Source organism: Dipodomys merriami, unplaced genomic scaffold (genome assembly GCF_024711535.1).
Source record: "Dipodomys merriami isolate MVZ:Mamm:240054 unplaced genomic scaffold, mDipMer1.0.p SCAF_82, whole genome shotgun sequence".
Classification (NCBI taxonomy): domain Eukaryota; kingdom Metazoa; phylum Chordata; class Mammalia; order Rodentia; family Heteromyidae; genus Dipodomys; species Dipodomys merriami.
This window is the reverse complement of record NW_027206424.1, coordinates 2,420,063-2,435,377: the sequence shown is the minus strand read 5'-3', so window position 1 is coordinate 2,435,377 and position 15,315 is coordinate 2,420,063. Positions and strand designations below refer to the sequence as shown.

Here is a 15,315-nt window from a genome sequence, read left to right as displayed (position 1 = left end):
TCCATCAGATGGACGTCAGAGTCAGCTCTTGCAGATGCTTGCAGCCTTCCACGCTGGCGGGGCGGGGCGGGGCGGGGCCGGGCCGGGCTGCCTCCCAGGGGAGGGGCCTCAACCATGCTCGGGGCAGAATGAGGCACTGCTAGTCTGTGGGGCCTACGGAGACCCACGGGCCCGGGATGAGAAGCAGTAATGGACAAGCCACAAGCCAACATCACTTCCTAGAAGATGAGGCTATGTTAAGAGAAGGAAATAGGGGTAAAACTCACCGTTAAACACAGCAAGGCTCACTCAACTTACTAAATAGACATAACAAATAGGAGTCCTAAGGTTCCACACTGGGCTGAGTGCCTCTGGAAGGCCAGTGGGTGAAGTGGAGGGGGAGGGGACACGGGGATTGAGGTTTGGGGTCATCAGAGGCATAAAAGGTGCGTATCAAGAGAGGAATACAGGTCTGGATCGGGAAGAAAAGCACCGGAGGACCTCATGATCCCACCTCGCCGTGGGCCGCCACACCTGCTGCCATCTCCCTCCACCTTGGTTGTGCACACAGTCCTGCCCCAGCTAGAGGAGCACCGCAGACCACATGGACGCTGGGCTGCTCTGGGTCGCAGTACCCACCCACTCCTAGGCTCTGTATTTGCACCAGGTGGGAACTTGGGGGGAGGGGCTATGCATTCATGCACGTACACATGCACATATGCGTGCTGGTACTAAGGCCTGAACACAAGACCTGGCTTTGGTCTCTTAGCTTTTTCCACTCACTCACTCAAGGCTAGCGCTCTACCACTAGGGAGCCACAGCTCCACTTCCAGCTGTCTGCTGCTTATGGGAGGTAAGAGACAGACTTTCCTACCTTTCTTTTGATGATCCCCAGATCTCAGCCTCCTGAATAGCTAGGATTACAGGTGTGAGCCACCAGTAAGTACCTGTCTGGGAGCTAAGTTTTGAAAGTCCTGCAGTGATTTTTCTACATAAAGCAGGTATGTCTTTGGTGCTGGAGTTGGAATCCGGAGGGGCCTCACGCATGCTAGACGGCTGCTCCGCCATGAGCCTACTCCCCCACCCCCAGTCCTGTAATGCAGGTCTGGCTGAGAAGACTGAAAGACACAGGCTGGTAGTCAAAGTGAAGGTTTATTCTTACATCTGAATGTTTTAGATCTTGCGATTTGCATATGCAAAGTATAAAGCAACATTCACTGTCATAATCAGAGCAAGATCAAATTATAAATGGAATAAAGAAAAACATGAGAGTGGGGACCATAAGACAGATAAAGACTGCACATAAATTAAACACAGCTTAGTTAAACAAAATATATAAGTAAACATGTTTTGTTTTAAAAATGGGCATGTCTCCAAATGCTAAAACACAGGGATCAGGCTCATTTAAAAAAGTTTTTAAAAACACATAAAAATACCTTTGAAAACCCAGGTGTGCATTCTTGCCTCTAGCACATGGAGAGAGTAACGTAAGTCACACAGTGACCAGGGAACTGTCCCAATCAGCAAGCTCAGCTTCTGATCGCTATTTAGCATTGAATTACAACTGCATGCAACAGACTAGAGAAAGGAATGGCTGCCTTATGCCCCACTTTCTCTGACAAGGGGAGGGATGAACGTGCCCCGGGGCACAGAGCAGATGCCCGGCACGCATCTGTCTATGAACCACTGTGCACTCAGCTGCTCTTCAGCCCAGGAGGCTGTCTGGTGGCCTTGGCCTTGGCAGAGGCTGTGCAGTCAGGGCTGCAGAGGGGCCCTGTGTCCATGGGGGAGCGGCGGCAGCGTGTCTCTGGGAGGGGATGAATTTAGGGACAGGCAGAGCCCAGCAGTGGGCACCTGGGACTGTCATGATGGCAGGGAAAAAGGAAAGACACAAAGGGGGCACTTTCCTGAGGACGGCTTGGAAAAAGTTCTACTCTAAATGCATTTCTTGATACAAGAGATACAAAGTAGAACTTTAACGGGCTTCAAGGATTTTTGACTACCAGCACTGAAATTTGGACTTCAGCATCCCAAATAAATGACCAGTGTAAAAGTTACAGTCCTCTCAACCCGAGTGGGCTTCAAGCGCTGGGTGGAAGCTAGCAGCCCCCTCTTCCTCGTCAGTCCAAGAGAAAGGCTCTAGGCTGGGGAGGTTAGCAGACATAGATGGGACCAGATGGTGGCTAGGGAGAAGCACCTTGCACTTTGCTCCAGAAATACCCACTCAACGTCCACAGAGGGGAGATGTTCTGGCAGAGGCAAGCCCAGGCCATGGCCGGCAGTCCTGGCCCAACCACCAAGGGTGCTTTTGTCTGTGACAGCTCTTCCCCTTGGAAAGGCTGGGAGGCAGCGGGGCAGCAGAGTTGGGTGACTTGTGCGTCTGGAGGGCAGCACTTGACCCTGGGTTGCACCCACACACACTATCAGCCATCAGGGGTGCAGAGAAAAACAGGCCGGAGAGATGAGCTCTCAGGGAAAATGTCAAATAAGGCTTTTGCATTTGTGTATCTTTTAAAATGGAAAAAAAAATACCCAGAACTACACATGTTCAATACCTTTAGTAAGTTAGACGGTCTTTCATATTGTGCTCATCTGCTAGATATTTAATGCCCACAGAAAGACAAATGCTATTGAATGAAACATTCCGACATTCACCCTTTCTTCCATTTTCTTTCTTTCATTTTTCTTTCCTTCCTTCCTTCCTTCCTCCCTCCTCTCCCTCTGGTCAAAGCCAGCTCTGACAACAGCATCGTTACTTCCCCATGTCAAATGTCTCAGGATTGCCGTCCAAAACTAAGATGGATCCTTCACCATGAAGGGCTCCTCTTTATTAATCACTGAAAAGTGGGATCTTTCCGAACTGTACAAATCTAGAGTTTTCAGATTTATTTTCTTACAGTCCTCTTAGCTATATTGTAAGAAAACTAAGTAAACACCAAAATGCGTCTCTGAAAATTTACATTAAGATTTGCTTGTTCTGGCCATCCTATCCGAATGTGTGCTGGCTGGCTGGGTCGGCATGCTCAGACTCTTCCCCTGAAGATCTACATGGGAAGTGGTTTCAGCGGGCCTCAACACAGGGAAGTCTGTCTGAATCCCACAGATGGCTGGCTGGCAGGTGGTACTGCCCCAGGCCCACGTGGGTGGGAAGACCTGCCCCCGCCTTCTCTGTCTCTTCCCTTTCACCTGGGCAGTCTGTGATCTTTACAACTGATAATACGGTTGAAACCTAGAATTTTATAAAAGCTCTTGCTTGCATTGCTTTCTGTTGTCGTTCAGTTATAAACTCAGGGATTGAAAGTAAATTCTGACCCCATTTCCAAGTCCTCGATCCTTTTTTTTTTTTTAAACAAGGGACATGGTTTGGTGTGTCGCATGAGCACAAGTTGTCATCTTAGGGAAGATGACATCTAGACATCACAGGACAGGCTTGCATGAGGAATTAAGACGTTGGCTGATAGTAGCAGAAATGTGTCTTGTGGGGCTTTAATACATTATTCCAATTTTTAAAAAGTATTTTATGATTTAATATCTATAGCAGATGACCTTTAAAACATAAAAATATATACAAAGAAATTAGGAAGGATATTAATGTCCACTATGAAATAAATTAACATGATTTTTACAAAATATACTGACCATTAAATTAAAAAATATTTTAAGGCAGGAATCTTCATTTGAAATTAGCATAGTCAGAAAATATATCAATAAAATCTTGTACCACTTTATAGCAGAATTCATACTGTTCCTGGAAAAAAAACAAGATTATATTAAAATGGATGCTTTAAAAAATTGATTAGCTCAGTCAGAAGCCACAGTAAAACGAAACGAGTAAAGTCTGCAATTATTAAAGTACTATTTGCCCTCACACACAAAGCTATATATCTTAGTATTTAGGCATTTGAAAATTTCTTAGAGATAAGCAATGTTTCATTTGAAATTAGTGTATTTTAGGAGTAGATCTAGTTTTCATACTTAAACCTGAAAACATCCATCTATCTATCTATCTATCTATAGATATATCTATCTATCTGATAGAGAAGAGAGACAGAGTTTGAACTCAGGGTCTGGGTACTGTCCCTGAGTTTTTGTGCTCAAGGCTAGTGCTCTACCACAGCTCTACTTCCAGCTTTTTTGGGGGGGGGGGTCTGGTCGTGGGGCCTGAACTCTGGGCCTGGGCGCTGTCCCTCAGCTCTTCAGCTCAAGGCTAGTGCTCTACCACTTGAGCCACAGTGCCACTTCCGGCTTTTTTCTTTTTGCTTATGTGGTGCTGAGGAATCGAACCCAGGGCCTCATGCATGCAAGGCAAGCACTCTACCACTGAGCCACCTTCCCAGCCCCCCAGCTTTTTTGATAGTTAACTGGAGTCTCATGGACTTTCCTGCTGGGCTGGCTTTGAACCATGGCCTTCAGATCTCAGTCTCCCGAGAAGCTAGGATTACAGGTACCCAGCAAAACAACTGTTTTTGAAATGGAAAATAAAAATTTGCATATGATCACTGTCAGATAAAGTTCATACTGTAAAGTAATCGATACATATTAAATAAAATGAAAACAGATCATCTTTAAGCCTAAATTTACCCTGCCAAAGGGACATTTCTGTCAATGTGACCAGCACCCCATAGTAGAAATGTCAAGGATCTGCACAAAGCTTTATACCCACGCTGGAGGCCCACCCCAGAGAACAGAGGCCACTTGAATGGTGCTAGGGGCAGCTCAAGCAGCTGAATGTAGGTAAACACCCCCACTGAGTCTGTGGGCAGCCGGAGTAGAACCTGGTACCAGCCTGACCTAGTGGCAAGCTGCTTGGGCAGCCCTGGGTGGGGCAGGAGGCTGTGGGGTAAGTAATGCATTCTAGCAGCTTCTAAAGCTGCAGTGCTGGGTTAGTGTGCGCCCGTACTTTCTGTGAGGAGGAGGCTTCCAAAATCTGGCATCGGGCATCCACATAAGGAAGGAATACAGTTCAGCTGTGTCCTGGGCGGTTCCTACACCTCTGGCATTTGCCATTGAGTGGAACCACCCCATCACCCCGAAGGAAAACAGACCAAGCGCAATAGTGTGGAGTTGATACTGTGAGAAAGCTGACGGCTCACGCCTGTAATCCCTGCTCCTCTGGAGGCTGAGATCTGAGGACTCTGGCTTGATGTCAGCCTGGACAGGAAACTCTGAAATTCCATGGTAAATCTCTTACTACAGTAACAGCCTTGAGTGAAAAAAGCTAAGGGACAGCGCCCAGGCCCTGAGTTCAAGTTCCAGTTCCAGCCTCCAAACAAAAACAAGAAAACAGCAGAACCAACATTTTAAGCTTCAAGACTGCTTAAGAGTGTTTTTAAATAAAAGATCCATGCACAGATCTTTCTCTTGGGACTTGCCCTGAGACTGCACCCCCATCCCATCAGCCACTGAGGAAGGAAGGGCTCGGTACAGCCCCGAGGAGTCTCAATGAGGAGTTCTGTCTGGTTTTCTGTCCCACCTCCCACTTACGCTGGAATTCTGGTAATGGAACAGACACCTATGAGCCAGGCCTGCTCTCCACTAGGAAGGCTGGCATCGTTCATCCTTACCAGGGTTTGCACCATGTGTGGTCTCTGCAGCCGTAAGCTCTTCACAGCCTGAAATACATCCAACAGTCCCTCTGCTTTCACTCGCTCCAAAATGTTGCTGAGGGCTATGAACGTGCCTGTGCGCCCGGCTCCCGCGCTGTGGACACAGAGGACGCACTTAGTGAGCAACCACGGTGGCGCCTAGCCTACCCCGAGGGTCAGAACCAAAGCAGCTGCAGTCACTAGACCTGACCCAGCAGACACATAGCCCAATGCGTTTGCCTAATGAGAGTTCCCTGATATGTTCTGAAATGGGTCAGAACCAGCTGGGGGCTTGTAAGCACCATCACCAAGTGGGGATTCCTGGAGCAGCAGCCTGGCATCACCTGGAGGCTCCTTAGAAGTGCGAGCCCTCAGCAAACCCAGCTTCTTGGGAGGCATAAATAGGATCGTGGTTCAGGCTTGCCCAGACAAAAAGTGTGTGTTTTTAATCTGAAAACTAAGTAAAGAAAAAAGGGCCCAGAGGTATGACTCAAGTGTAGAGCACCTGCCCAATAATTGTGAACCCAAACATCAGGATCGCGATGAACAAACAAACAAAAGTGACCGCTCCTGGGTCAGGTCCCCAGAGGAAGGACATGACACTGGCCCAGACACAGTGCCAGGTGCTGTCTTCAGCATCTGGTCACCTGCAAAGGGCCATTGAAGACAGGACCGAGGGCACTGACTGCCACGAACTGTCAGGTGGACTTCCAGCGTGGTGATCGAGCTGGCCTTGCTAAGCTCCCAGGGTCCCGGGTGAGAGGCGGGAGGGGCGGGGCTGCCTGGCCCTTCCGGCACTCTCTGGAGAGGCGGGCTGCCCTCCAGCCTCCCACCTGCTGCTGTGACGTGTCTTGGTGTGGGACCCCTGTGCCACATATGAGCTGAACTCATAGCCTACGCCCCACGGGGTAGAGGGCTCGGTTCTAGTTCATTCTAAATGGAAAGACATCCAGGGTTGAAAAGCCCTGGTGTGTGCTCCACCTACTGGCCAGGCTGGGAAGTGCATGCAAGTGCTTTTCCCCTCTGGGAAGTCCGGAACCTTCTTAATTAAGCCCCTGAGTAGCAGGTGGGGACTATAGACAGTCACAAAAGGTGGGAGCCCCAGGTGCAGGAACAGAGACAACATCACAGCTTTGGTACTAACTCAGTTCCGCCTAAGAATGAAATACCCCGTTACTGCTTGGAAGAGGGTGGGGGCGTGGCCGTGTGGGGTGGGATGGAAGGGAGGAGGGCCAGGGGCAGGCGGGGCTTCAGATGTGGCTAGATAACCCTTCTTTATGGTGCCATGGCCATCCTCCCCGGGTGCTGTCTCTAGGGGTTCCCCAGAGTGCCCTTTGCCCTCCCGCCTGACCTTTGCCCTGGGTGGGGGCATGTATGCCTTAAGCCTTCAGGCGGGAGGGCGTTGGTCCCTTCTGCTTGAGTTGGCACTGACACGGCCCCGTCCTGACTCCTCGCAGGTGCTTTCTGCTGGTGATGGGCTGACACGCACGCACTGGGTGAAGTGTGCGGACACAGAGCACATAGAAAGGGCGGCATGTGCCCCGCCCTGCCCTGCCATGAGGGGGCGCCCTGGCTGGGGGCACTCGCCTGCAGTGCACCGTGATGGGGTGGTTGCCCGTCTGCTGCTGCTGCTTCTGCACGGCCGCGATGAGGTCGATCATGCCCTTGCCCTCCGCGGGGATTCCAATCTCGGGCCAGCCGTGGAAGTGGAACTGGCGCACCACGCGGACCTGCTCTTCCTGGCGGGACAGGGGCTGTGGGAGAGAGACGGGGGTCACAGCGCTGCCTGGCTCCAGGCCCTCCCGCAGCCCAGCCAGGTCTGGGAAGCACCCCCTGGGCCCCTGTGGCCTCCATCCAGGTGGTCTGGCTAGCAGATGCTGGGCTTGCCTCTGACATGCGGTGGGGGAGGGGGCAGGGGGCAGGAGAGTGGCCTAGGGGCCCTGAGGGCCTCTCCCCCTCAGCGGTTCACAGGATCACTGGCACCCCGCACCCTGCGAGGCCAGGACCTGCCTTCCCAGGAGAGGCTGGGGTCTGGAGGCTCAGGTAGTTTGCAACTTGCCTTGAAGCGGCAAGCAGATTTCTTGGACTGACCATGGTGTGCTCAGAACCAAATCCCACTGGTGCCATGTGGCCCCACTGACCGGGAGGTCACAGGCTCTGCAGGGTGAACGGAGCCCAGGACCCCAGTGGGGAGGGGGGGGAAGGGGAGGGTCCAGGAAAGCTTAGAGGAGACCCCAAGAAGCCCCAAATGGCTCCACTCGTGTGGCCCCCACTTCCTCCTGCTAAGGTGTTATCTCTGGCTGGGGAATGACCTCTCCCCGTCCTCACCGGCCAGCAAGGAGGCAGGTGACCAGGGAAGTCTAGCTTTACAGGAGATGTGTGACTGGACAACCGCTGGTTGTCCATCGGGGACCCCGGAGAAGTGGGGGGAGTGTGGCCGGTGACGGGAACGGGGCCCGCTGGGTCACCGTGACGAGCAGAGCCCTGGGCCCGTGCCTCGTGCGCCTGCCGGAGTCTACAGCCCCAGCCGGTTACCTGACAGAAGGTGACCAGGAAGTCCCGCACGCTGATGGCTTCCGACAGGGTGTCGCTCTTGATTTCAATGGTTATTTCTCCGTGAGTAACCGAGCCCTCGGAAGGCCAGTACTGATAGCACTTATCCTGGGGGCGGCGGGTAGGGAAAGGAAATTTAAAGCCTTGGTAGTCATTTGCGGCTTGCAGAATTGTTCTCACACCATTGAATACATTTCATGTAGCCAGGAAAATAGCACGAATATTCACAGGGCTGCCCATCAGTGCAGAGAACAGTCTAGAAACAGTACGCAGTACACGGCGGCGGGGGCTCACCTGCTCGCGCTCCTGTACCTCGGTCAGCATCACGATCGTGTGGCACTTCCACTCCCACACCATCCTCCAGAAGTCCTCCACCGTGTGCGCCAGCGGGCCCTGCGTGGCGATGAAGTAGTCCTTCTGCCGGTAGCCCTGCGGCGGGGACAGAGTCCGGGTCAGTGACTCCCGGGCACCACCGTCGGGCTCCGTCTGGGGCAGCTCTCGTCTCCCCTGACTGACCAGAAGCACTGCTGACACACGTGTGCACACGCCTCCCCTCCCCCACGCACCCGAGAGGCAGGCAGGCCGCCCCTCCTCTGAGCAGCCCACCTGGGCCTTGAGCCCCTGAGATCATTTCATATACATATACATATATATATATACACACACACCTGTAAATATATATATACATATACATACACATATACATATTTGCTGGTTCTGGGGCTTGAACACTGGGCCTGGGTGCTGTCCCTGAGCTTTTGTGCTCAAGACTAGTGCTCTACCACTTGAGCCACAGATCCACTCCTGGCCTTTTGAGGTTGGTTCATTGGAGATAAGAGTCTTAAGGACTTTCCTGCCCGGCCAGTGATCCTCAGATCTCAGCCTCCCAAATGGCTAGGATTACAGGCGTGAGCCACTGGTGCTCGGCCTGAGATCATGTCTGAGTGGCTACCAGGAACTCGCCGCCCTCCCCTCCCCCACCGAGGACCCTGAACAGGGCCCTGTGACTCTGGGTCTGACATGCCACTGTGTGCTGACATCCAGGCTTGAGTATGGAGCCGACAGAGCAGCTTCGAACCCCAACTGCTCTGCCACAGCCCACCGACCCCTGGGGCAGTCGGTCCAGCTGCCAGCGGGGCTGCTAGCAGGCCCTTGGTGGTAAGGCTCCCTCGCGCCTGATTTTCTGCTGAGTGCATGGTGGGTGTAGCACAGAGCAGCCGTGGGCCCAGGCACACATCACACAGATCAGGTTTCACCCAGGAGAAAGCCCACAGAATGTGACGTATGTACAAGAAGCGCGGTGTGCAGGAGGAGCAGAAGGAAAACCTAACCAGCGACACAGGGCACATCTGTTCCCTACGCCCAAGCTCTCAAAACACCCAGAGCTGAGGAAGCGTCTTTGGAGATGGGCCAGTTCTTTCTCGGGAAGATGAGTTAGCCAAGAGTGGGAAGATGGACAGGAATCACCCTGGGCCACGCAGGTCACCCTGGACGCACAGCACATACGTCGATGAAGGACGCGTTGATGTAGTCCGTGTATTCCTGGCCTCTCTTCATGGACAGGATCACCCGATTAAAGTCATCTGCAAAGAACCATTCCTCAGGGTCAGCAGAGGCGCAACCCTCTGGCTGCACTCTGACCCGCGGCCTGTCGCCTGCCAAAATACAAACTGCCGAGCAAACGCAGGAAAGTTTCCATGGTCAGTTAAGTTACTAAAGCGGAGCTGCAAATAGAAACACTTCCTTTTTTGGTAGGAAAGCTCTTAAAATAATCCAGTAACTGTTTTGATTTTCATAAAAAACACTACATTTAAGGAATGAGAGGAGTTGAGATCTGAGGATCTAGGCTTGAAGCCAACCTGGGCAGACAAATCTGTGAGACTCCAGTTAACCAGCAAAAAGCCAGAGTAGAGGAATGGCTCAAGTGGTAGAGTGCCAGCCTTGGGTGAAAAAGCTAAGTGAAACAGTGAAGCTTTCAAGTTCAAGCCACATGTGTGTGCGTGTGCATGCATGCATGCACACGCACGCACACACACACACACACACACACACACACACACACACACTGGAATGAAAGGAATGATACCCAGGCAGTACCCTGGGGCCACAGCAGGAAAACACCACCACCCCCCCCACTCGGCACAGAGAGTCAAGGGTCTCAGGGTGGGAGGTGCTTGCCCTCAGTACAGCGATCCTGGTCAGAGCAGCCTGTTCACAGCCACTCAGTAGCCATGCGTGCTGGCTGAGCAACAGGCCACAGAACACATCACAGGTGACCATGACACACGTGGATATACAGACACACTTTGTGTCTGATACAGATGACACACTGTGGTGTAGACACACTGTGTAGATGACACACTGCGCGTGGTGTAGACACACTGTGTGTGGTGTAGATGACACACTGTGGTACAGATACACTATGTGTGTGGTATAGATGACACTGTGTGTGGTACAGACACACTACCTGTGGTTTAGACACTGTGTGTGTGGTGTAGACACACTATGTGTGTGGTATAGATGACACACCGCGTGTGGTGTAGATGACACACCGCGTGTGGTGTAGATGACACACCGCGTGTGGTGTAGATGACACACCGCGTGTGGTGTAGATGACACACCGCGTGTGGTATAGATGACACACCGCGTGTGGTGTAGATGACACACCGCATGTGGTGTAGATGACACACTGCGTGTGGTGTAGACACACTGTGTGTCACGTAGCTGTGTCCTATATGATGCATGCCAGGCAGTGTCCCACATGCTTCTGCAGCTCACTTCCGCCAGCTTTCTGGGCTGGGTCTTACTGGGTCTTACAGACAGTTCCCTCGACTCCATCTTGGGCCCGTGGTTTGGCTCCACAAAGCAAAACCCTGCCGAGTTCACTTCCTGTCTGGCCTAGCTCCTAGCTGGCCCATGACTTTGGCCATGTTGCTCTCCACCCATGCTTGGGGGAGCACTGAATGAGAGGGGACAGAGGTGCCGGGCCAGGCCTGGCTTCTACAGGGCCTCATGAGCCACACCCTAGGCTTCAGCCCGACACCAGCAAGGGACTGACTGCACCCCCCAGGGGCCTGGGGCCTGGACCACACAGCTGACCAAACACCCATACGCCTAGGGCAGGCCCGTGGCACTGTCCCCCTGTCCTTGCTATGGGTTTGCAGGGTGATCAAAGGTCTCAGCCTCCACCCCCACCATCGCAACGGCCCAGCCCACGCCCCAGGGCCGCCTTACAGGGGATGATCTGGATGACTCGAGCCTTCTTCATGTTGGCGGGCAAGTTCCCTGTCCTCATGTTCTCCTTCATGATCCGGACGTTCGTCAGCTTCTAAGACAAGAACACAAGGACGCAGGTGAGCCTGCAGCCCCCGCTGCTCCTGGGCACAGGTCTGACAGGAAGTACCTGCCTCCTCCAGAAGCCACCTGTGCGATGGGACAGGGATGGCGTCTGTGTGCGCCTACGCCCGCCCGCCGAGACGGGAGGCTTCGGACCCTGCGCTCACCCCTGGCCCTGGGCTGCCCGCCCAGCATGCCCAGGGGGCCTGTGCTCACCCTGAATTCCTCCTCCAGCCCGACCTTGTCGAAGTGGGCGGTGGTGCTGTGCAGCGTCTGCAGGTGGTGCTCCAGCGAGGACACGTCGAGCTCCGTGTCACCGTAGAGGTAGTACTCCAGCAAGGCCTGGTAGATGAACGTGTACTGCACCTGCGGGCGGCAGGCCGGAACCTCGACTCTGCCCTGGGCCGGGCCCCCAGGTGGGTGGATGTGGGGGGAGGTATTCTCCACTTTGGCAGGTGGAAGGTGAGTCAGAGCAAGGGTTGGATTCAAGGCCCCCACGGAAAGATGCCTGTAGCAGCTGCTATTTATGGGCTTGCCAGGCACCATCCTGGAGAAAACACCCCCACGGCCTTGAGGATACGAAGGACAATGGCCAGGGGGCCCATGAGGGCAGAGGGAGGAAGAGGCGGACTAGGAGGGACCCCGGGCCTCCACCAGGCAGGCTCTTTCCCCCCGGGATACCCACCCATGAACACCAGGGCTGCAGGGAGGGGGGAGACGCCTGGGCCGCGCTAGGCCGAGACCCCGGTGGGAGGGGCGGCACTCACATCCGTCTGTACCATCTGAGGCCGCTGGTTGCGGATGCGAGACACAAACTCAAAGACGTCCACCTTCTGTTCCAAGTGGATCATGTCCATCATCGCGTCGATCACGATGAAGGTGCCCGTCCGGCCCACGCCCGCACTTTGGAAAAAGAAGGTGCCACTTTGTGAGTCACATTCCCCTCATGTAAATGACAACTCTGGAGAGACCCCCCCCCAACCCCCACCCCCACCCCCTGTCAGGCCCCAGGATGCTGTCTACACCAATGTGACCTGGTACCTCTGGTCAACTTGGGTGAACAGGAACAACCCTATGTGGGCCACCAGAGGGCGCTGCAGGCCAAGTAACTGATCCCACCCCACTGGGCTTTGTAGGCCAGTAGATTCCTCCAGCTCCCTACTCTGTCCCTTGTCACTAATGTAACAGGGTCCTGGAAAGAGTGTGTGTGTGGGGGGGACTGGGACACACAGAGAACCCCAGGGACTCAGAGGGCCAGGCGGGTGGACCTGCCCAGTGCGGCTCTCCACCATCCCCTTTAAATCAGCTTTAGACCTGGGCTCCCCTCAGATGCCCGTGAGGAGGGGGTTCTGGGCCAGGCCTCTGCCAGCTCTCTTCCCACAGGGCGCTGAGCGGCAGGTGGGGAGCTGTGTGTTTGCGCTTGGGTCCCTCGGTCCACCTCGACACTGCTCCCCTGCCCTTCCCCCCACGAGCAGCACTGTCCCCCCCCCCCCGTACCTGCAGTGCACCACGATGGGGCCGGCGTGGGAGGGGTTGAGGGTCCTCACTTTCTTCAGGAACTTCAGCATCCCGATGGGGGTGAAAGGCACTCCAAAGTCCGGCCAGCTGGTGAAGTGCAGCTGGGAGACCAGCCGAGGGGCTTTGCAGCCCTCGGCCAGCTGCTGCGGGAGACACCCCGGGCACGTCAGGGGCGGAGCCGCCTTCTGCTGCCCTCCCCCCATCCCTAAAAGGCTCGGGGCTGCGGTGCGGGCTGGGCTGAGCGCCACCAGCAGGCGGCCTGGCGCAGCCGCACAGCGCCCGCCCCCTCGAGTCACACTCAGGCCGCTGAGGAAGGGCTGCCCTCTGCAACCCAGACCCCCCACTCCCGTGCTCCCACAGCAGCCAACAGCAGCGGGACAGACAGCGGGTCAGCCCAAGCGCTGGAGACCCTCGGAGCCTCCCTCTGCTTCTGGACCCCACCACCCATGCGCTTCCTGAGAGCTGGCCCAGCCCACCCTCGGAAGCTCTCCACAGTCTCTGTAGGAGCGTGTTTGGGTGTGGTGGGCACATGTGTAATACCAGTACGTGGGAGGCTGAGGCTGGTAGACTGTGAGGGCCTGGCCAGCCCGGGCTACAGCACAAGAGCTGAATGAAAACCAAAAAGGAAGGAAAGGCAGGGCGCCGGCGGCTCACGCCTGTCATCCTAGCTACTCAGGAGGCTGAGAGCTGAGGATCACGGTTCAAGGCCAGCCCAGACAGGGACATCTGTGAGACTCTTATCTCCAATAAACCACCAGAAAACCGGAAGTGACGCTGTGGCTCAAGTGGCAGAGCACTCTCCTTGAGCTGAAGACCTGAGGGACAGTGCCCAAGCCCAGAGTTCAAGCCCCACAATTGACCAAAAGAAAGAAAGAAAAAAGGAGGGAAGGAAAGAAGCAATGAGAGAATGAGAGAGGGAAGGAAGGAGGGAGGGAGGGAGGAAATGTGCCTCTGTGTGTGTGTGTGTGTGTGTGTGTGTGTGTGTGTGTGTGTGTGTGTGTGTGGCTGTGAACATGTGTTGCCTGTGTATCAGGAAGATAAACCAGTGCAGGATCATAATTCCTTCTGACTTGTGCGGTGCCAGGCAGGGATCACACCCCGGACTCGCCAGTGCTGGCCAGCGCTGCCCGTGGAGCCCGCCCAGCCCGGCTTCCCCTCGGGCGGCGGCTGCTGGCAGCCTCGCCTGTTTCCTGTAGCATAATCCCTCCAACCCGCTGCCCTGCATTCCTGACAAATGACCTGCTTTCCCCTTGGCTTTAAAATGTCTCACACTCTTATTCCATCCCGTGTTTATGGGCATTTGTACTGGAGGCTCCTTCACTCTCTTTGGGGGGAGAAAACCAACATGAAAACACAAAACAACAAAACAAGGGGGTTTTCAACATAATCTTCAAACTTAAAAAACAATCTGTGCATCGGTGGCTCATGCCTACGATCTTGGCTATGCAGGAGGCTTAGACCTGAGGACCCAGGCTCCAGCCAGCTCCAATTAACCAGCAAAAAGCCAGAAGTGGAGCTGTGGCTCAAGTTGGAGAGCACCATTCTTGAGCAAAAAAGCCAAATGAGATCATGAGGCCCTGAGTTCAAGCCCAAGTACCGGCAAAAACCACACACACACACACATGCACACACACACACGCACACACAGGTGTACACATGCACACACACACACGCACACACAGGTGTACACATGTACACATGCACACACAGATGCACACATGCCTCCCAGGTCCAGCATGGTGAATGACACCGTGCTACTGGAGGGGCTTGGTCCAGAGCCAGCTTCCTCTGGGGGACCCCCTACAACCCCCACATTCCTGTTCAGGGGTTCCCAGCCCAGTCCAGCTGGGCACCAAGCTCCGCTTCCCGCCATGGTGTCTCAGTGGGAGCTGTGGACATGCAGTCCAGCCCTCCAGGACGGCCCAGCTTAGATGGCTCTGGACTGGGCCTCCGCAGAGAACGAGGCTCCGTGAGGAGCGCCCGGGGCGGCTCACCGGCTGAACGCAGAACTTGCGGACGGTGTAGTCCACGAGCACCAGGCAGTCTTCCACACACACGCGGATGTTGCCGTAGGTCCAGCAGCCCTGGTCCGGCCAGTACTGGTAGCACTTTTCCTGCAGGGGACAAGTTACGGACACAGAAAGATGGGTGAGTCTCCACTCCTCCTCCCCTTAGAAACGCAGAAAGGGGGACACCACGCACTGCTGCAGCCCGGGGCGCCCCACAGCCCAGGTCCACATCCCTAGCTCACTCTCTGCAGACACCCATGTCCTGCTTAGTGGGTGTGCCCCACCACGCTGAGCATGCTTACTTTGGAGCTGGGGTACCTCACCCCAAATGACCC

General features: G+C 54.6%; 1 protein-coding gene across 6 annotated transcripts in view; it reads right to left on the bottom strand.

The window, feature by feature from the left end:
• Nucleotides 1–1,112: 1,112 nt before the first annotated feature.
• The window catches only part of Ptpre (protein tyrosine phosphatase receptor type E), a 118,532-nt gene continuing 104,329 nt past the window's right edge, over nucleotides 1,113–15,315 (bottom strand). For 4 of the 6 annotated variants that reach the window (XM_070011415.1, XM_070011409.1, XM_070011413.1 and 1 more), the window contains 11 exons: nucleotides 14,966–15,085; nucleotides 12,951–13,114; nucleotides 12,221–12,356; nucleotides 11,670–11,819; nucleotides 11,352–11,445; nucleotides 9,624–9,700; nucleotides 8,412–8,546; nucleotides 8,100–8,225; nucleotides 7,152–7,318; nucleotides 5,544–5,679; nucleotides 1,113–3,727 (listed from right to left, as the gene is read on the bottom strand). In XM_070011415.1, coding sequence (XP_069867516.1) covers nucleotides 3,653–3,727; nucleotides 5,544–5,679; nucleotides 7,152–7,318; nucleotides 8,100–8,225; nucleotides 8,412–8,546; nucleotides 9,624–9,700; nucleotides 11,352–11,445; nucleotides 11,670–11,819; nucleotides 12,221–12,356; nucleotides 12,951–13,114; nucleotides 14,966–15,085 — 1,380 coding nt within the window. In that variant the 3' untranslated portion in view covers nucleotides 1,113–3,652. The remainder of the gene's footprint in view (nucleotides 3,728–5,543; nucleotides 5,680–7,151; nucleotides 7,319–8,099; nucleotides 8,226–8,411; nucleotides 8,547–9,623; nucleotides 9,701–11,351; nucleotides 11,446–11,669; nucleotides 11,820–12,220; nucleotides 12,357–12,950; nucleotides 13,115–14,965; nucleotides 15,086–15,315) is intronic. The other 2 variants (XM_070011411.1, XM_070011412.1) reach the window with 2 other exon arrangements.